The sequence below is a fragment of the Chinchilla lanigera genome, unplaced genomic scaffold, assembly GCF_000276665.1.
Source record: "Chinchilla lanigera isolate Chin_1 unplaced genomic scaffold, ChiLan1.0 scaffold00018, whole genome shotgun sequence".
NCBI lineage: Eukaryota > Metazoa > Chordata > Mammalia > Rodentia > Chinchillidae > Chinchilla > Chinchilla lanigera.
The window spans coordinates 14,150,109-14,169,945 of NW_004955419.1; the positions used below are offsets into that span (position 1 = coordinate 14,150,109).

A 19,837-nucleotide genomic window follows, 5' to 3' on the forward strand; every position below is an offset into this window, starting at 1 on the left:
AACCTTCCCTGGGGTGGAATAAGATCCAGTGGCCAGCACTGACACTCTGCAAAGGCAGACTTCTCTGACCACCCTCATTCTGCTCAGGCACCCAACTTTCAGAAACTCCACATATCTTCATTTATGGCAGTTTGGGAGACCTGCCCCTGGAAGGGCCACATACTAGGGTGCAAAAGAAATACTGGTTGGGATCTCCTTTATTCATTCACTCGATCACTCATTCATCGATTTAGCAAACATTCAAGAGCACCAATGCTGTGCATCAGGAATGCAGAAATGAACAGATTTTAGTCTGGAAGCAATGTGTCTGTAGCTGTAAAAACTTTGTCTTGTATCTGCTGTTAGTTTTGGAAATTCTTACATTTGGATCTCAGAAAGGTGCTGAGGGGTCTCCTTGCTGTTGTGCTGGGTTGTTATGGTTTGATGAAAGAAGTAGGGTACTGGAGAAGTGTCCAAAGGAGGGTTCTCTGGCTGGCTGGATCAGGATCCCCTTTTCTAGGAGAATAATAATTAAAAGATGACATTTACCAAGCACTTTCTCCATGACTATGAGACACACTGTTTTCCTTGGATTATAGAGATTTTTCAGGCAGGGTCTTGGGTACATTCGTCTTCTCTGGACCTTATCCATACACTGTTACACTAAGAAAGCCACATAGCGAGCTCTCCATTGTTTTCCGGAAGACCTCTGGCAAGCGGAACTTAAGGTTGGCGGCTGCCAAGGACGCACGGAGGTTTTTCTCCACGACACCTGCCCTAGCAACGCGCGGCCCGTTGCTAGGGGCCGAGGCGCGGGAAGCAGTGGAGGCTGCGGTTGCCCTCCTGCTCCGCGTCCCGGTGGGCCTCATTGCTAGACCCGCCACTCCACCGGTGGGTATGGAACCTCAGATGGTAGAAAGGGGTGCTGCGGAGAGGTGGGATCGGTCGCGCTCCCCTGGCCGCAGCCAACCACCTGCCCGAAGCGGCGAGGGGGTTTCAGAGGGTCAGCGTTGGGTTGGGTGGCCCTAGGTTTCCACCTTGGGAAAATCCTCCTCCCTCACAGAAACATCAAACATGAGCTTTAGCTGTTTGCGTAATAGCCAGGGAGCATGTGTGATCTGAAGAGCCAGAAAGGAAAAACTGCAGACAGGTTATCCCCAACCTTGAGAGTTCCGACTTAGGGACTTAGGTAGAACTATGTCAAAATAAAAATAAATGAATAAATAAAAAGGGTTGGGATGTAGGTCAGAGTGAAGCCCCTATCAGCGGTGTCAAACCTTTGGCACGTGCCCCGCAGCGGGCTGTTTATCATTGAAAGCTCTAAAAGGTTCGCCATCAGTGCTAGGTTCACTCCGCAGTACCACACTAAAATAAATAAGGAAATTGTCTTTTTCTCAAAATCAGTAAACTCTGAAGTAAGCAGTAAATTCTGAAGATTTTTTACTCACATAAGTGAAATAAAATGTTTAATGATGAAATTAAATATATTTTGCATATTTAAAAAGATGTGTAACATTATAGTACACTTTCTCTAACTGTTGAATTATAGATGTTTGGAATTTTGTAAACTTTTTTTTGTAAAGGAAAACTATACTTAACAATCTTTATAATTAAAGAGAGTCCTTATTTACCTGGTAAATCTCTTTTCAGTGCAAACATATGCTTAGACAGAGAAGAGATTAACTTGAGCGTCTTTTCACTAATTACAGAGATTAGAAAGTGGCAGCCTGAACTATTTTTCAAAGGATAAACATTGCAAATCACTGAATACAGCAACTCACCAAGGAGATCCTGTTGGTTTGAGGGTAAGTAATTCTATGTTACCTTTTGCCATTAATACTCTTTACTTGGGAAGCATAGCTCTCGGACGATGCCAGCTAAGAATCCAATCAGTTTTAAGCACAGCCAGTCCATTTATAGCACCTGCAATTTCCAATGACCTAGATCTATGGATAGCATCTGTTTTTATAGTTTGATGGCAGGGTTGAAAAATGGGTTACGTTGGCAGATAGGAAGCCTTACACTCTATCTCTCTATAAACACAACATCCCAAGTATTTTGAAAGTACCCTGAAACTTTTTCTTTTAGCACATCTTATGACCTGTTATGGGAGAATCTTAGAATGTCTGAATTGGGATTTTTACTTTACCACAAATATTTCTGTTGTACTGTGCAAGCCACTTGGGGTACAGTAATAAATAATGGAAGTCCGTTTCCTTATGGAGCATATAATCTACTAAAAGTCACTTAGGATCTCATGTCCTAGTTATTTTTTAGTACTAGGGATGAACCCAGGCCTCACACATGCTAGGCGAGTACTCTGCCGCTGAGCTACATCTTCAACCCTGTTTATTTTAAGACAGGGTCTCATTAAGTTGCCCATTCTGGCCTCAAACTTGTGGTCTTCCTGACTCAGGCCTACTGAGTAACTGGGGAGGATGAGACCCAAAGTGTAGACTAGAGCCATTCAGGAACACACGGTGAGATGAGGCAGAGCTGAGACGTGAGTCCAAACTCAACTCTACAACCAGTGTTTTTGCCCCTGCCTTGTGCTTCTGTACTACTTAGCTACTACTGTCAGGAAGTCAGTTCTGATAACTCCTCAAAATTCTTCTGGAAAGTTTTTTTACTGATCGTGATATGAATGAGAGTACTTACATGGCTAGTTTTAGCTGCTGTTCTCCCTGTAGACAGTTCTTCCTAGAATTAGGTTTGTTCAGTCCATAAGCAGCTCATCTTTTAGAACTTTATGAGGAACCCCAGAAGAAATGGGAACTAGGCACTCTCACTGCCCCGTTTACTTCGCTCAGCCCTCTAGCATCTTAGGGAATAGATAGCTGTAGAGGACTTCGGACCTGAAGTGGCTGAGATTGGGCCCTGTCAGATTCCTTCAGTGTCAGCAAATGATCATGCTGGCCAGTATTTTCAGGTGTCTCTCTTTTTCGCCAGCAACTGGTATAGGGCATGAACAGATTAGGTGTTTATTAGGTACTTAGGAAGTGTTTCCTCAAAGAATGAATGGATGGGCATCTTTGATTGTGTAATTTGTTCTCTTTCTTTTTAGTTCTAGTCTTGTTATCGATGGGGACAATGTAAGTCAATCTGGGAAATAATTTTTTTGATTCTAATATATATTATCTAGTATTAACATGATTTTAACTTCTAGGTCAGTGGTTCTCAATTTTTTTTGCCCTCAGGACTCCTTTTTATTTTTTAAAAGTCATTGAAGCCTCCACAGTGCTTCTGTTTATGCAGGTTATAGATTGGATTCAGATACCTGTTTTGCCACCTTCTATTGGCATTAAAACTGAGAAATTTAAAAATATTTACCTATTGGAAAACCTACAGTATTAAACCTATTGCACCTGAAAATACATAATATAATTGTATGATAAATAAACTTTATAAACAAATTAGTTGGAAAAAATTGTATTATATTTTTCTAAATTCTTGCATGTTTGGCCTAAACAGAGGACAGCAAGATTCTCATATCAGCTTCTGCTTTTAACCTGTTGCATTATCTAGTTAGGTTGAGAGGTTGAGAAATCAGGCCTCCCACAGAGATGCAGTTGGAAAAGGGAGGAACTCAAGGACTCCCTGAAGACTCAGGAGTCCCCCCTAATCTGTAGGTCATACTTTGAGAACTGCTGGTCTAGGTCATTACCCTTATTGTATCATTTAGTGTCATTGTCTCTAGCATTTCATTCTTATTACAGAATAACCTCATGATGGTGATGTGCTGACTTAGAGAAGTGCCACAATATAATTACTTAATACAGCAAGCAAGGAAGGTCATAATGCTTTGGAATAACTAATCTTCCTCTCTTGTAAGAAGCTTCACTAATGTAGTTTATTTTTTATTTTTAATTATGTGCTCTTAGTATTTATTTTATTGTGCTAGAGTAGATAGACCATAAAATGTACCACTGCTGACATTTAGTACACAATGTTGTGCAGTCGTCACCACTACCTAGTTCCACAACATTTTCATCACCCCAAAAGGGAACTCTGCCTGTTAAGTAGCAAAATGCTCCCTCTCTCTTCACCACACCTTTGCCGTTGGCAGTTGCTGTTTCCTGTCACTATAGGTTTGCGAACTGTGTACGCTATATAGTTCCTATAAGTGGAGTTATACATTATGTAGCCTTTTGTATCTGGCTTTTTCATGTGTGGTCCTGGGGAGTGAACCCAAGGCTTTCACACTGAACTGCATCCCAGCGCTTTTCAGTTTTCACTTTGACACAGGCTCTCCCTAAGTTGCCCCAGCAGGGCTCAGACTTGCAGTCCTCCTGCCTCATCTTCACAGAGTGCTGGGGTCACAGGTGTGCGCCGCCACATCTGTCTTGGAGCTTATAGCATGAAACTTCCAAGCTTCACCCCTATGGTAGCCATCCATGGATGAGGGTTCTTTGCACCTTTGACTATTACAAACCATGTCTTTATGAACACTTACATGCCAAACTGTGTTTGGGCAGCTGTTTCCAGTGTTTTTTGCTATATCCCCAGGAGTAAAGTGGCTAGATCTTAGAGTAATTCTGTATTTAACTTATTGAGGAATTTCTTAGTACTACTTTTACCTTTTCAAAAATTTATTTTTAATTAATACATGAAAACAAAACCTGTACATATTAATGGGGTACCATATAATATTTCAACATATGTGTACTTTGTGTAACATTTAAACCAATTTAAACTTATTTTTCTCTTTTTCTTTTTTTTGGTCTTTTTGAGACAGAGTCTCACTGTGCAGTTCTGACTGGCCTTGAGCTCACTTTGTAGCCCAGGCTGGTCTTGAACTTGCAACAATCCTCCTCCCTCAGGGTCTCGAGTGCTGGGATTACAGGCGTGCGCCACCACACCTGGCTCATAATTCTTATTTATGTATTTATTTTGGGTTTTTTTGAGACACAGCTTCACTATGTAGTCCAAGCTGGCCTCAAACTTGTGACGATTCTCCTGCCTCAGCCTCCTGAGTTTTGGGCTTATAGGCGTGCATACCACACCTGGCTTTTATTAATCTGCTATTGCTTTATTGGCAGCTGCCATCCCAAGACCATAACAGTAAAGCAGGGAAAAGAGGAAAAGCAAATACATAAAATTAGCCCAAAAAAATGGTCTGACATAACCACAATTTGTTGTTGTGCCTAGCAAAATTCACTGTGTGCATTTGTCTTTTTGCTAAATAGGGAACACAACTTCCAGCAACTGCAAGGGATGCTGCTACTCCATGGCCTATGGGAAGGAGCTCTCCAGAAGATTTCTCATCGCTTCTGTGCTGTGATGGGGAAACTGCAAAGCAAACTCAAACACAGCACTTACAAATACAGGTACTGCGGGGTCTTTCATTGGGATCTCCAAAAGCATCATGCCCTGTTACAGCTCCCTATGAAAGGAAGGGAAGGTCCAGAGCAAGTGTTGATGCTTTTCTCCCAACAGTTTGGTCTGCTTTCTTTTACATAAGACCCATCTTAGTAGTTGATATCTGCACCCATACCTGGAGGGCCCTGCATCTTGGGAATCAGTCACAGGGTCAGCAAAGACTCCTGGCTTCAGGGTCCCCCTTTATCATTCTTCAATCCCGCAGGCATCCTGAGCATTTTCAGAATAACCAATACCATTTCAGGCAATGGTAGACGGTCTCGTTTGTCCTTTTCCTGTTGCCCCTCAGCCTGGCCTGACTCGCTGCTGTCACCCACATTCCTCTTCCCCTGGCTCTCCTGTCCTGTCCGAGGCTTTGGGCTTCTCATTGTCCATGCTTCTTTGGCAGGCCTGACGGACTTATAGAAGAGAGAATCCAAACCAAGACTTTCCAAGAGTATAGCCCCGCTCATGTGGATTCTGTTTTCGTCGTTGCTGCTCTGAACTCAGAACTTTGTGTCTCTGGAGGAAAAGATAAGGTGAGGTTTGCAGTATTTCCCAAGAATCCACCTCATTACAGGAAAGATTTTTTTTTTTTTGACCTTTTTGAGAGAGAGTCTCACTATGCAGTTCAGGCTGGCCTTGAGCTCACTTTGTAGCCCAGGCTGGTCTTGAACTTGCAACAATCCTCCTGCCTCAGCCTCCCGAGTGCTGGGATTACAGGCGCGCACCACCATGCCTGGCTAGGAAAGCTGTTTTGAAGGGGAAATCCGGGCTTGCATTTCTGGCAGGAGCAGGACTGATTAGTGTAACAGTGTAAGCTTTTGTTCCCCAGCGTTGGAGATCTAACCTGGGCCTCAAGCATGCTAGGCAGGTGCTCTATCGCTGAGCTACATCCCCAGCCAGCCCACAAAATGGATTTAAAGTTAGGAGGGCTGGGTTTAAATCCATGCTCTGCCACTTCCTGTTACTTTACGCAAGTGTTTAAATGTTCTGAGTTTCAGCTTTCATGTTAAGTGGAGATGATAAATCCAGCCTCACAGGATAGTTGCATAGATTAAATGAGAGAACACAGGTAAGATCCCTAGCCCTAGGCCATCCGTCCTCTATGCTTTCTATAAATGGGAAGTATTATTCCAACCAACCTGTTTTTGTTGCTACAGACAGAAGCAGGAGTCAGCAAAAGGAATTTTCTAGTAGCTTCCTTTGTGCCTCTCTTTTGCTGAAATCTACACTACTGTGCCGCATCATGATTCCTACCCCGTTTGTTCTTGTCTTTGCTCCCACTGTCACTCTGAATCTGACTGCCTTCTCTCCTTCCGGTAGACTCTGTCAGAGCACTCACTGCCAGGCTACTGACAGCAACAACGCTGACTTTCTGTACTGAATGACATTAATAACGCTTCTCTTTTTCAGTAGCCTTTTAGAATCTTCAAATTCATTTGCGTACTACATTTCCCTGGTTCTAAGATGCCCCTATTTTCAAATTTTAACACCCCTGAGATCAGGATGCAACTAAGTGTCATAACTTAATTGACAGCATTGTGTCTTAAAATCTGTATCATCTTAGATATGAGAAATTTTACGAGTCTCCCTTACACCTGTGAGGAGTAGATAGGGCAAGGATTATCTTTTCCACTTTGCAGATTAGAAAGCTGGTTTCGGGGCTGGGGATTTAGCTCAGTGGCAAAGCGCCTGCCTGGCAAGCGCAAGGTCGTGAGTTCGATTCCTGGTACTGGAAGAAAACAAACAAACAAACAACAAAAAAAAAACAAAAAAAAAACAAAAGCTGGTTTCTAACTGGGTCAAGTGAGAGGGGCTGGGTCCACTATAGTACATGCTCTTTGCTTACTCTCTAGCAATAAACCATTGACACTGAGCCAGAAAAAGTGTTCACAATCCCTCTTAGAATTGCTTACAGTAAAACATGAAAGTATATACCTGCAAAAGGAGAAGAAAGAAAATGTTACAAATGAGTCTCTTTGGTATTTGAGATTATGGGTGAGTTTTTTTAAACCAAAAATGCAATCTTTTTCACAATAATGTCTATATTTAACAGTAGTTGACCATAGACTTAAAAATGATTGAGATGGTAAATTTTTAAAAAATGAAAATAAATACATCATAGGGACAAAATAATCCCATGCAGAACTCTCCTTCACAGACTATGCTAGAACCTCAAGTAGAATCCATTTTCCTTGGGAATGTTATCCAGACCCATGAGCATAGTTTAGAGGAGTGGCCAGTGTCTCGGGACAGACGGAGGGATGATAAGAGGAAAGGGACATTCAAAGTAGGGAAATGTGAAGCGAGCCCCTTGCCAGAGAGGGAGTTAGTTACCAGGGAAAGATGGGGTGGGAATGAAGTAAAGGTAGTGTCAGCCAAGTGGAAATGGAGTGATTGAACTAACCTCTTCTAACGACTCTCTGCAGACAGTTGTTGCCTATAACTGGAAAACTGGAAATGTGGTGAAAAGATTCAAAGGCCATGAACGTGAAATTACCAAGGTAATTGTCGGTGATTATTATGCAGGGAATTTGGAATAGAATAAAGGAATTTCTAATAGCTCTTGATATTGAGTGATTGATACTTAAATAAGAAAGCTTTATTTGATGTGGCAAAGCCCCTCTTCAGGAAAAGCAGAGCAAAGCATTCCAAAGTGGAAACAACTGCATACCCATTGACAGCTGCCTGGATAAACTAAGTGTGGTAATAGACACATAGTGGAATATTATTCAGCCTTAAGAAAAAGAATGGAGTTCCGATACATGTTACAACCTTGAAAATATTGTGCTTAGTGAAAGAAACCAGACAGAAAGGACAAGTACTGTGATTCCATTTATGTGAGGTCTATAAATAGTCAAATTCAAATAAACAGTGGAATACTGGTTACTAATAAGTGCGGGGCGGGGAGAGTGTTATAAAGTTTCAGTTTGGGATAATGAAAAAATGGTGGCACATGCCTATAATCTCAGCCCTTGGGAGGCTGAGGCAGGAGTGTCACCATGAGTTCAAGGCCAGGCTCAGCTAGTAGTGAGTTCAAGACCAGTCTGAACTACAGCGAGACCCTGTCTCCAAAAACTAAATTAATAAATAAAAAATGATAACTTTCCTGTTGTGTGTACATTACCACAGTTTTTAAAAAACATGGAAGATATTAGAACAGATATTAGAAAAAAGCAAGCAAGGATATATCAGGAGAATGCAAACCAAACAAAGTCAGGAGTTGTGAGGTCAGAAGTGAAAAGTGAGAAGCATCCAGTGGCCAAGCACAGATGCACACTTATAATCCCATCCATTCAGGAGGCTGAGGCAGGAGGATCATGAGTTCAAGGCCAGCCTGGGCAATACACGGAGACCCCCATCTCAAAAAACAAAATAAGGCATTATATGGAACAGAGAGTCACTTTAAATTGATCAAGAGTACAGCAGAGGGGCTGGGGATTTAGCTCAGCAGCAAAGCGCCTGCTTGGCAAGCGCAAGGTCGTGAGTTCGGTTCCTGGTACCGGAGAAAAACCAAAAAAACAAAACAAAACAAAACAAAACACAAAAGAGTACAGCAGAATCACCCTGCCATAAGAGTATTAGACCTTGATGGAGTCAAAAGAATTCGTTCAGATTCACAAAAAAATAATAGATTTGCTACAATAGAAACTCTCTTAAGGCATAGAGAAAAGGGACTATTTCTTAATTCTTCCTGTAAAGCCAGTATAACATGAGTAGCAGAACCTGACAAAGCACGCACAGGAGCTGCACACCAGTGGGCTCCTGAGCTTAGTGGAGTTAGGTAGGGCTTCAGGTTACAGAAAGCCCAAGTACACAGTCAGAGGTTCGTGTGGGGCTTCATGGTCCTCAGGGAGCCAGACTCCTACGTACATTTCTTTTCCTTCCCTTCCCCTCCCCTTTCTTTCCCTCCCCTTCCTTCCCTTCCCCTTCCCTGCCTTCTCTTCCCCTCCCCTTTCTTTCTCCTTTCTCTTTCTTTTTTTGACAGTATCTTGGTGTGTTACTTATGTTGCCTGGGTTGCTCTTAAACGCAGGATTCCCTTGCCTCAGTCTCCAGAGTGGTTGGCACTGTGCATGTCACCACACCTGCCCCTTCTGCAGTTCCTGTCTACCATCACTGGAGTTTAGTTTCCTTCTTCAGAGTTACCTCCCATTCACAAGATGGCTGCTGCAGCTCCAGTCATTACATTTGCTCTCAAGGCAGCAGCAGGGAAGAAAGGGCAAGAGCAAAAGGTACCTGCTAGCCCCTTATAAAGAGTTTCCCAGACATTCCATTCCACTTATACATCATTGCTTACGCCTGTCTTCTACGCAGTTGTGAAATCTGAATTTATAGCTGAGCACATTGCCGTACCTGACAATGTAGAAGTTTTATTGTTAAGTAAGAATGCGAAAATGAATATTGGATACATTACTTGCCAACCGCTACAAATAGTCACGCAAAAACCTTAAAAACCAAGTATTAGCAAATAGAATCTAATTTTTTCCTAAAAGAATAGCTTACCGGGGCTAGGGATTTAGCTCAGCAGCACAGTGCCTGCCTGGCAAGCACAAGGTCATGAGTTTGATTCCCGGTACCAGAAAAAAAAAAAAAAGAATAGCTTACCATGGCTGAGTTTTAGTCCAAGAATGCAGCAATGGTTTGCTATTAGAGAACTGATAAATTAGGGCATTGATAGTGATTCTCCATTAATTGGTCGAAAGAGAAGGGTATGATCTCCTTAGTGGACCAGAGGAGCTCGCAAACATCCCTGCAGGATCCCCTGGGAAGGTAGAAATAAACGGATCTTTATGTAATTCAAAATAAATATAGAAAGGCCTCTTTCAAGACAAAGTGAGTGCCACGACAACATGGAGTAGGAGACGGACGGCATAAACTGCTTAATGAGACAGGACTGTATGCGGGAGAGCTGGTGACACCCAGGCGTGCGGAGGACCAGGTGTCGCAGGGTCACACAGAGAAGTCCTGCGGGGAGCTGAGAGGGAAGCTGGTCTGAGGAGGCTCCTGGAGGAGATGAGGGTTTCCAGCCTTGCCGTGCAGGGTGGGAGGGAGGAGAGAGGAGCGCAGTTCCGAGCGGTGGAAATTCAGCCTGGCTGTGCTTCCGGCCGCAGATTTCAAATTCAGGCCGTACTCTTTAAAATGGCAGAGCAATACAGCAAGTTCAAGGCGAGCCTGGGCAATTTATTATATTTTTTTTTATTTTGAGTTCATTTTATTTTTTAAAATTTTAATGGTACCTGTTAGATACACACGGTGATAGCATGGGTCATATGGAATTGCACTGTACGAGGTATAGCTTGCTTCTTTATCTCCCATTCTCTCCCTTCAACCCCTCTTCTGGGCAACTTAGCAAGACCCTGTCTCAGTATAAAAATTTAAAAGGGCTGGCAGTGTAGCTCGGTGGTTGAACACATAGCATGCAGCCCTGGGTTCAGTCCCCAACATCACAGGCACGCAGGCTTATGCGGTGGGGGCGTCATTCCAAACTCATCTCCTTCCCATTTTAAAGGCCAGTCCAGCCAGTGTTCCAGAGCTATTTCTGTTTTTTTTCCCTTCCCGAGCAGCTGGCCTGCGTCCCCAGATCAAGCCAGTTCTTCAGCGCCTCTCGAGACAGGATGGTCATGATGTGGGACCTGCGCGGCTGCCCCCAGCCCAGGCAGCGGCTGGCTGGCCACGACATGGTGGTCACCGGGTTGGCTGTGAGCCCAGGTAAAGTGAAGCGGATCGCTTCCCGACACCAGCACCCGTGCACCTTCCCAGACCCCGTGCAAGTCCCTTCTCACGGCCTGGCTTCTCGCCATTGTTTCCAAAGACGCGTCGCAGCTGTGCACCGGCTCTCGGGACAACACCCTGCTCCTGTGGGACGTGGGGACAGGACAGTGTATGCAGAAAGCCTGTGTCTCCAGGAACCTGGTACGAGTTCAGACTTGGTACAGAACAGGGCAGCAGAAGGGAGCAGGGGGCAAGGGAAGCGGCTGGGCTCGGCTTGGTGGTAGAGCGCGTGCTTATTATAGTAGCATGAGGGAGGCCCTAGGTTCCATTCTCAGCACGGGGGCAGGAATCAGGAGACACAGCCAGGCCTCAGAGCCCCAAGTCTCAATTGTCTCCCTGCTCCCTACCCCCCACCACTAGCTTTCTGTGAGCCCTGGCCTCTTGGTTTATTGTCTTAGCTGATCTCTTGATTCTTAGGCTCTAGAGAATGATTCGTCTGGTTTATAGTGGGATCTAAAATGGTATCATTAACTCTTTCAAATATATTTTTTCTTCTGTGGGCCAGACACTGCTGGAGCAGGGTTAGTGACCCAGGCATAGTTCCTGTCTTCCAGGAGCTCACAGCTTATGTGTATTATGTGTAATAGAAGGTGGCTGGCTGCTCTCGCCTCTGTACATGAAGCATCATGCAGAGAAATAAGCGTCACCTTTGGCTTAATGTGAGTTACTCTGGTTGTGCAGGCCAGTTGTTTTCTGGTAGTAGACTGGTACATAAATCACATGGCCATGACCGGGGATATAGCTCAGTGGGCACAAGTGCCTGCCTGGCAAGTGCAAGGTCCTGAGTTTGATTCCTGGTACCAGAAATCAATCAATCAATCACATGGTCTTTTAGGTCAGTTGTAGGTTGCTTCAGATGCTGTGGTTGGGTGAGCTTGTTTTTGTGGTGCTGGGGATCAATTTCAGGGCCTTGTACATGCTAGGTCAGCTCTCTGCCACTGAGTTACATCCTTATCCTGCCTGCAAAACGTGAATCTATCACTCATTAGCTGTGCTATACCAAGTTATGGAAGCTCTTAGAGTCTATGTCTTCCTTTATAAGATGGGAAGGATCATATCACTATCTAATAGCCTTCTAATTAATTTAGATAATACATGTATGTGAAACAACTATCATTGTCATTGTGCCTGACACATAGCAGATATTCCTTCAGTGGTTGTCAAATTTCAGTCATAAAGCGTCTTTTCTAGTTTTTTCTTATTGTTTCCTTACTTAGGGCTTCCCCATTGAGCTACATCCCCAGCTGTTTTTATTTTTTTTCACTTTTGAGACAATGTCTTGCTAAGTTGTTCTAGCTGGGTTGGAATTTGAAGTCCTCCTGCCTCAGCCTCCAGGGATGCACTATACAGTGCCATGCCTGCCTTTTTTTTGTGGGGGGGGGTCCTCATCTCTATGCAGTCTAAGCTGCTCTTAAACCCTCTGTGTAACCAACGCAGGCCAGGTACTCATGGTCCTCCTGCCTCAGCCTTCCAAGTGTTGGTATTTCAAGCATGGACCACTGTACGTGGCTTCGTCTTTTCTAATTTTGAATGCAACTGTCGATGGGAGGATGTGCTTGCCCAGACTTTCCATATTTGTGGAGGTGGCTGTGCTGGAAAAGAAAATCCTCTTACCCTGGTTTGAGAACTGTCTCATGCCTGTCCAGCAGGGGCTGCAGGGGAAGGGATGACCACTGTCACTCTTTTAAGTCCTGTGAGGTGTTGGATCAGAGCTTCTGTGGTCCCACCTTAGCTCTAGGGCTGTCTTCCTGGCGGCTGCCAAGCACCGGTGGGTCTCCATTGCTAGCTGAGGTACAGGTGCTCTCAGGCTGTGCCCCCACACCTGGCATTTGGTGCACAAATGTTTGGTGGAATATTACATTGCTGTGATAACCAGGAGAGGCAGGGATAGCCCGACTCACTGGTATCTGCAAAACATTGAATTCCTCTAAGTCTGATTTGCCATTTCAGAATTCCTGAGAAGAGGTTCAGAGATACCATTTAGCACAGATTACAAGAATTATAGCAGAAGAATGACTCGACAGGGACATGTTTTGAAATGTTGCCTTTTCTAGGTCACTCACCTATGCTGGGTCCCCAGAGAACCATACATACTGCAGACCTCTGAAGATAAAACCATTAGGTGAGTGGCAGTGAAGGGTTCCTGGTGACACTTACGTGATGGTTTCTTGCACCGCTGTGCCCTTTCCTGGTCTCCCACCACCCTTTCCCTCGCCGATGCTGGATCTCTCTGGTCCGGCTCCATGGATGGTCTGGGTACAGGCTGGTGCCAGGAGATCAGTCAGGAGTCACACCAAGTTCTGGACAATTTTGAAACAGCTGACCCAGCCAGCTCCCCCTGCGGGGATCTGTTCAGACCGAACTCAGGGTCAGTCATCTGTCTTGCCCTGTCAGGCTGCCTGGCTCCCCGCTTGCAGACTCTCATGGTTCCTGGAGTCCCGGTCACCTGCCCCCCTCAGCCAAAGCCCTCCCAGAGGACGCAGAGTCAGGATCTCCATCAGGGGAATCGAATGAAGACTCTAGCTCTTAGATTGGAGAGCGTGGCTAGAAACCTTGGCTCTTAGAGGAGACTCTATTTAGAAAATGTCAAGAGTGAGATAAAGGGGTAAAAGTGAGACCAGAAGAAAAATGAAACTCTCCCGTGGCTTCCAAGGCTAACATGGGCCAGAGCCTGTAAATCCTTTGTATCTGCCTCTGGATTGATGGCTGTCCTCTGTGTCATAATAAGTATTTTTTAAAAATTAAGGGGCTGGGGATTTAGCTCAGCGGCAAAGCGCCTGCCTGGCAAGCGCAAGGTTGTGAGTTCGGTTCCCAGTACCAAAGAAAAAACAAGAAAAACCAAAAAAAAAAAAAAAAAATTAAATCACAGGCACAGAAATAACCATTGAGCGCAATATCCTGAAGAACCAAATTAACAAATTAACTTGAACAGTTAAGATGCATGGTCTAAGTTGCTATTAGCTGATCTCAAAATAGAACTCAGATGTCTTTCAGTTTGGTTACATCCCGTTGGCTATAGAGTCTGAGGGTGTGCGCTGGTTCATGCCGCACTTTAGGTAAATCATGACATTCCACTCGGACTGGCCTAAGCAGCAGAGAGCCAAGGCCTTTATGTTGGTGGGATGTTATGGGTGTGTTTTAGCCATGTCTACTACACACTCATTAATTGCTTTCATTTCTTTCAGATTATGGGACATTCGGGGGCTGCAGGTGGCTCATATGTTTCCCCCAAAGCAGCACATTCAGACCTACTGTGAAGTCAGCGTGGACGGACACAGGTGCATCTCCTGCAGCAATGGCTTTGGAGGCGAAGGCTGTGAAGCCACGGTGAGAGCTTGTGTGGGCCCAGGTTCTGGCTGCCGATGAGCAAGTCACTCCCTCTGGGCTCATGCCTTTAGCCAGACCACATGAGGTCACCGTACTGATGGTCCAGGCCTAGTCCAAGTGTCCACTGTGAGGGACCCTTTACATTCCAGATGCGCTTTGAAGAAGTATCCTCTGACCTAGGGCTCTTTGTGTTGGTTACACACACACAGAATGGATGAGAGCCAAGATAGACAAGTTCTAAACACAGAACCAGCCTGCCAATGTCTTTTCTGAGAGCAGAGCTTAGCTAAGGGAGGGGATGCCTTAAGAGCACTTGAGTTCCTGTTGCACATGTGACCACGGGAAGGAAGCTCAGGTTTTCTAGGGAACATGGAGCTCCAGTGTTAGCCCTATCCCTTCTTATCCTGCAGTTATGGCAGGACAGATTGGCGAGGCTCCTGCACAGTACCTTACATTTATAATTGTAGAGTGTCAGTTAAACAAGTTATCTAGTTTCCAAATAGCACAATTATAGCTCCCATTTTGTCAAACGCTTATTCTGTGTCAAGCACTGGGCTGAGCACAGTACATGCACTATCTCTTCTAATCCTTAACACAATCCTGTGAGTTAGATACTATTCTAATCCCTGTTTTACAGATGAGGAAATAGAGGCATGGTAAGTTGAAATCTCTTGCATATGACTACATCCCTGGTGATTGGTAAATCAGAGTGTTGCAGACTTTAGTTGTAGCATCTGTCATCCAGGATAATGGATGATGTGATCTCCAGTGATTTCATTGCTCTGGGGCACTCTTCAGTTTGAGCTCCTCTCTGCATGTTATTCTCTTGTGAATAACAACATTCACATAGAAGAAATAGTAGTATCAGTAAGAGTGGAACCCAGGGGAGATGTCACTTACCTCATTGTAGGTTCCAGGCATTAAATCAGAATGCCTGCAGCTATATGTAGTTATGAAAAAGTGCCTGTAACTATGGGCTCCCTGCAGTACCCACAGATGCCGAGAAGTTGGTATAAGGCAGCTTTTGAGTTGTGATGGAAATCAGGCATCTTCTTACTATTTCTTCATGCCGTAGGACTTGAAGCTTTTCTCTAATCATGAAAAAGGCAATGACCCTTTGGCACTTCCTTAACTGGTGTTGTTTGGTGCATAGTTGATTCTATGGATGGATGAGTGTTGGGGTGTAATGGATGAAGATAAGGGGTTTATGTAGCTAAATGAGAAGGTAAGTGCGTGGAATAGGAAGATCATTAGAGGCCAGGAAGAACAATATTAGTGGTGGAGTGTGTATGAAGCTAGAAGACTATGTACGATCTGGTCTGTATTCTTTCTTCCTTGGCAGTTGTGGGACCTACGGCAGACAAGAAACAGCATATGTGAGTATAAAGGACATTTCCAGACAGTAGCATCCTGTGTTTTCCTACCAAAAACATTGGCCTTGATGCCTATGATTGCTACCTCATCACATGACTCCAAGGTGAAGATTTGGAACCAAGACACTGGCGGTAAGGAGCCTGCTGTCATTGCTTCTCAGTATACACATGCCGTCCTCAAACTTTCTTTTTGTTGCTCATCATATACATAGTTACCCAGCTCCTGCTACTGTCCAGTCCCCTAGAGGTTAAGAGATGACACTGAGATGCCAGAGTCACTCTGGTCAGCCTTGGTTCTGGTACAAAGCCAATCTTCTGGTACCTTGATGCGTAGACTCACTCCTGAAAGCCTAAATCAGTGGTGGCAAACCCATGGCACCTGTGCCACAGCTGGCTGTTTGTTATCATTGAAAGCTCTAAAAGGTTCGCCATTACTGTCCTTTGCTTGTTTCTGTTCTTTGTCTTTTTTGAGACAGGGTCTCCCTATACAATTCAGGCTGGCCTTGAGCTCACTTTGTAGCCCAGGCTGGTCTCAAACTCGCAACGATCCTGCTGCCTCAGCCTCCCGAGTGCTAGGATTACAGGCATGTGCCACTATGCCTGGCCACTGTCCTAAATAAAATATATTTGGCCCTTCTGTTCTTCCTACCTGAAGTTCCTCATCACGTTTTAACTTGTGATGCTCAAAATTCCTGGAAAAGGGAACAAGAATTACCACTTCTGAATTTGATTTTCAAGGATTAAAACAAGAGCTTCAGTTTTTGGTGGGGTTGAAGAGGAGGAAGGACAGTCTCAGAAAGCTTCAGCTTGTTTGGACTCTGAAGCTGAGGCTTAAGATCACAGTAAGGTCACGACACGTCAAAGCACCAGAGAACTAACGGCGTCTCATGGAATATGGCTCCCCAGACATCTCCATGTCCTCCTACTGGCTGATTGCTAAATATTCAGGAGTTCATGAGCTGTTTATTTTTTTAAACATTTGGTGTCATGAAGTCTAGTCATGGTGGAGGTATTTATATCATGGAAGTTGGCCAAGTGTTACAAATAAATGTTAGGGTTCTTTTTGGGGTTTTGGTGGGGTTTTTTGTTTGTTTATTGTTTTCTTTTTTATAGAAAGCTGGTTTCCAAGCACCCAGCTTTATGATATTCTGTCCTGGACACAGGATTCTGCCAGAGACAAGAATAGTATTTAGAGAACTCCAACTCCTTCCTACAATATATTCCAGAAACTCAGTTTGCCCGGGGGAGATAGGGTACCCTCGCAGAGAAAGGGGGTGGGACTGTGTCTCATGGTGCTCTGCAGTCGGCTGTGGCCTCAAGCCAAGCCTTCATGGTAAGGACAGACCTGCTGTACCTCCACCTGGAGTTGGTTGCCCAGCTGCCTGGTGTCATAGTGGTGGCAGCGGGGCAATAAATGTTTTAAATTTGATGAGCATGAACCAAGGACCAAAAAGAGTGAGGTCTGAGAGTACTGACCTGAACAGGTGGGGCAAAGGCCCTGCCTCCGGGGCATGCACCTGAAGTTCTTAGAATAGCAGCCTCAGAGGTGCAGATGGAGGGAGGCCGGGTCAGCTGCGAACCACTAAGATTCCCGCAGGTCCCCATTCTCCTTTATTTTGAAGGGAGCTGGCAGCTGCAGATCTTTTCTCCCTGCCTCTACCCTGCCTCGTTCTCTGGGCAAGTCACCAGAGGCACCTTTTTAGCATGTGTTTAGCAGGTAAGGCCTCAACTGTCTAAATGCACTTCTTGATGGCGTAGATCTTTTTTGCCTGGGTGCCATTCTCTGTAATTGCAGTCATGGAGTGGGCCGCCCTCCTGTGCTGTAAGTAGGCACAGTACATGCTGTATTTCCTTAGGTTCCTCATGAGGACATGGTGTTCCATGATAGGTCACGCACTACAAAATGATAGTTCAGTCAACACCAGACTACATATGTAGCGGTATATGCCACATGGCCCTGGTATGTAGGAGGCTGTATCATCTCGGGGTGTGTAAGTATGTATGTGCTTTTATGTTGCACAATGATGAAACTGCCTAACAATGCATTTCTCAGATGTATCCCATCATCCAGTGATGTAGACTGTAACATTCCTGGCCTAACCTTCTGGCGCCCCTTTCCTCCCTCAGCCTGCCTTTTCACTTTGTCCCTGGATGGCTCTGGACCCTTGACGTCCCTGGCTGTCAGTGATGCCAGCTCCTTGTTGTGTGCAAGTTTCAACACTGGAATTCACTTACTCAGAGTGGACCACAGCAGAGGGCTGGAACTGCAGGAAGTGGCAGCATTCTGAGGCCCACAGGCCTTCACTGGACAACACGAAACTGCATCTCTCCTTTCTCCATGTGGCACTGTGTGTTTCTGTAGTATCTTGGGGGGACCGAATTATAGGCTTGGTATTCTTTGCCTAGGTTTATTAGAAGGTATATCAGTGTTAGAAGTCAATTTGAATCCTGCACTTCAAAATCAAGTATAGAGTTTAAAAAGATGGAGTAAACATAGGTTCTCAATCTAAGTTAAATCCAAACCTTTAAAAGATATGTTGCTCAAAATGATGACCAGGAGGTAGACGAGCAGTAGGCCTGTCTGTGAGAGTAGAAACATGGACTTGAATCTGTCACACTGATATTTTCCTTGTCTCCACAAAAGAGAAAAAGGCAGTAGGGACAGAAACTCTGCTTTGGCTGCAGAGATGAGAAAGGACAGTGCAGCGCCATAGAAGAAACAGATTGTGGACAATGAAATTAAGCTCCAGTGGCTGCTCCTCAGCAATGTGATGAATCAAAGTTACAACAGGAAAGCTGATGCCTTGGCTTCTCTTCAGAAAGCAGAGCAAGTCGTGCATGGTGGTGCACTCTTCTAATCTCAGCACTCGGGAGGCTGAGGCAGGAGGATCACCATGAGTTCGAGGCCAACCTGAGCTGCGTAGCAAGACCCTGTCTCAAAAAAACAAATAAACCAAAAAACAGAATAGCAGAGCAGGAAGTGGGAAATCCCTGTCATCCTCGGTATGCCTTCCTAAGCAGTGCTGCTGAGAGTACATGAAAAAAGGTCCTGAGATGGCTTTAAGTTCCTAACCAGCACGAGGACACCACCGGGATTACAGGGGTTCTCCAGCCTGTTCCAGGGAGAAGGAAATAGAGAGGTTCAGAGATCAAGGCCAAACAAAGTTCATGTGCAACTTGAGTATTTTTATTTAACTTTATGTTAATAAAACATACATGTTCTTGGGAGTGGCCGGACTAAGGCAAACAGGGAGCCTGTGAAATAGAGAACGTGTGGATTATGGAGAGATGAGTCCACTCAGCCCCCACCATTGAGCGCCCTCCAGTGTGGAGGGGCAGGCTACTCTGGTCAGCCCGTGTGGTCACCAGGAGTCGGTCTGCAGCCAGGTGCTCATAAAGCCCATTTTCCTTGAGGGAAAATATAGAGTTCCTCCTGTCTTCAGATGAGCCTAAGAATAAGGCAACTGAGATCAGGGGATTTCTTCTCTTTTTAATTTACTTTTTTTTTTTTGGACATAGGGTCTTGCTGTGTTGCCCAGGCTAGCTCAAACTTGGGAGTGCAAGTAATCCTCCTATCTCAGCTTCCTAGGTAGTTGGAACTACAGTTACAGGCACATACTACCTTGCCTAGCTTGGAGATTCCTTCTCTAAGGTGTCCCAGCCAAAGAAGGGGTATGTGTTTGTCTTTTCTGGCTTTCCCTGCCTGCCTGTTTGTTTGTTTGTTTGTTTGTTTGTTTGTTTGAGACAGGGTCTCGCTATGGAGTTCAGGCTGGCCTGGAATCTGTAGTGATCCTCCTACCTCACACTCCTAAGAGCTGGATTGTAGGTGTGCACCACCACACCTGGAGGTTTTTATGTTTTTGTTTTAACTTTTTTTTTTCCAAGCTGGGGATGCCCAGGGCCTTGTGTGCACAGGTAAGCACTCTACACCCACTGCCCCAGTCATAAACTCACTAACCCTCTGATCCAAGGGGCAGTAGACAGATGTCTCAGGGGACATCCTAGCATATGCTGGGTTATTCAT

General features: G+C 44.9%; 1 protein-coding gene and 1 long non-coding RNA gene across 2 annotated transcripts; one reads left to right on the plus strand and one right to left on the minus strand.

The window, feature by feature from the left end:
• The first annotated feature begins 772 nt into the window (after positions 1 to 772).
• Positions 773 to 18,148, plus strand: Wdr31 (WD repeat domain 31). Its single transcript, XM_005382681.2, has 11 exons — positions 773 to 870; positions 1,689 to 1,784; positions 5,166 to 5,306; positions 5,747 to 5,876; positions 7,770 to 7,844; positions 10,906 to 11,050; positions 11,154 to 11,254; positions 13,168 to 13,235; positions 14,299 to 14,440; positions 15,783 to 15,945; positions 17,941 to 18,148. Exons 3-11 carry the CDS (start codon positions 5,194 to 5,196, stop codon positions 18,099 to 18,101), a joined length of 1,098 nt encoding a protein of 365 aa, XP_005382738.1. The 5' UTR covers positions 773 to 870; positions 1,689 to 1,784; positions 5,166 to 5,193; the 3' UTR covers positions 18,102 to 18,148.
• On the minus strand, positions 14,449 to 18,136 carry LOC102024464. The gene is made up of 3 exons (XR_001233568.1): positions 18,049 to 18,136; positions 16,463 to 16,505; positions 14,449 to 15,791 (listed from the first exon to the last, which is right to left on the minus strand). It is a non-coding gene; the product is annotated as an uncharacterized LOC102024464 (long non-coding RNA).
• Positions 18,149 to 19,837: the final 1,689 nt, after the last annotated feature.

Coding starts and splice junctions, on each gene's coding strand:
- Wdr31 (XM_005382681.2), top strand. CDS start 5,194: ATGCTGCTACTCCATGGCCTATGGGAAGGAGCTCTCCAGAAGATTTCT. Junction 5,877..7,769: donor TCTCTGGAGGAAAAGATAAG/GTGAGGTTTGCA, acceptor GACTCTCTGCAG/ACAGTTGTTGCCTATAACTG. Junction 13,236..14,298: donor TCTGAAGATAAAACCATTAG/GTGAGTGGCAGT, acceptor CATTTCTTTCAG/ATTATGGGACATTCGGGGGC.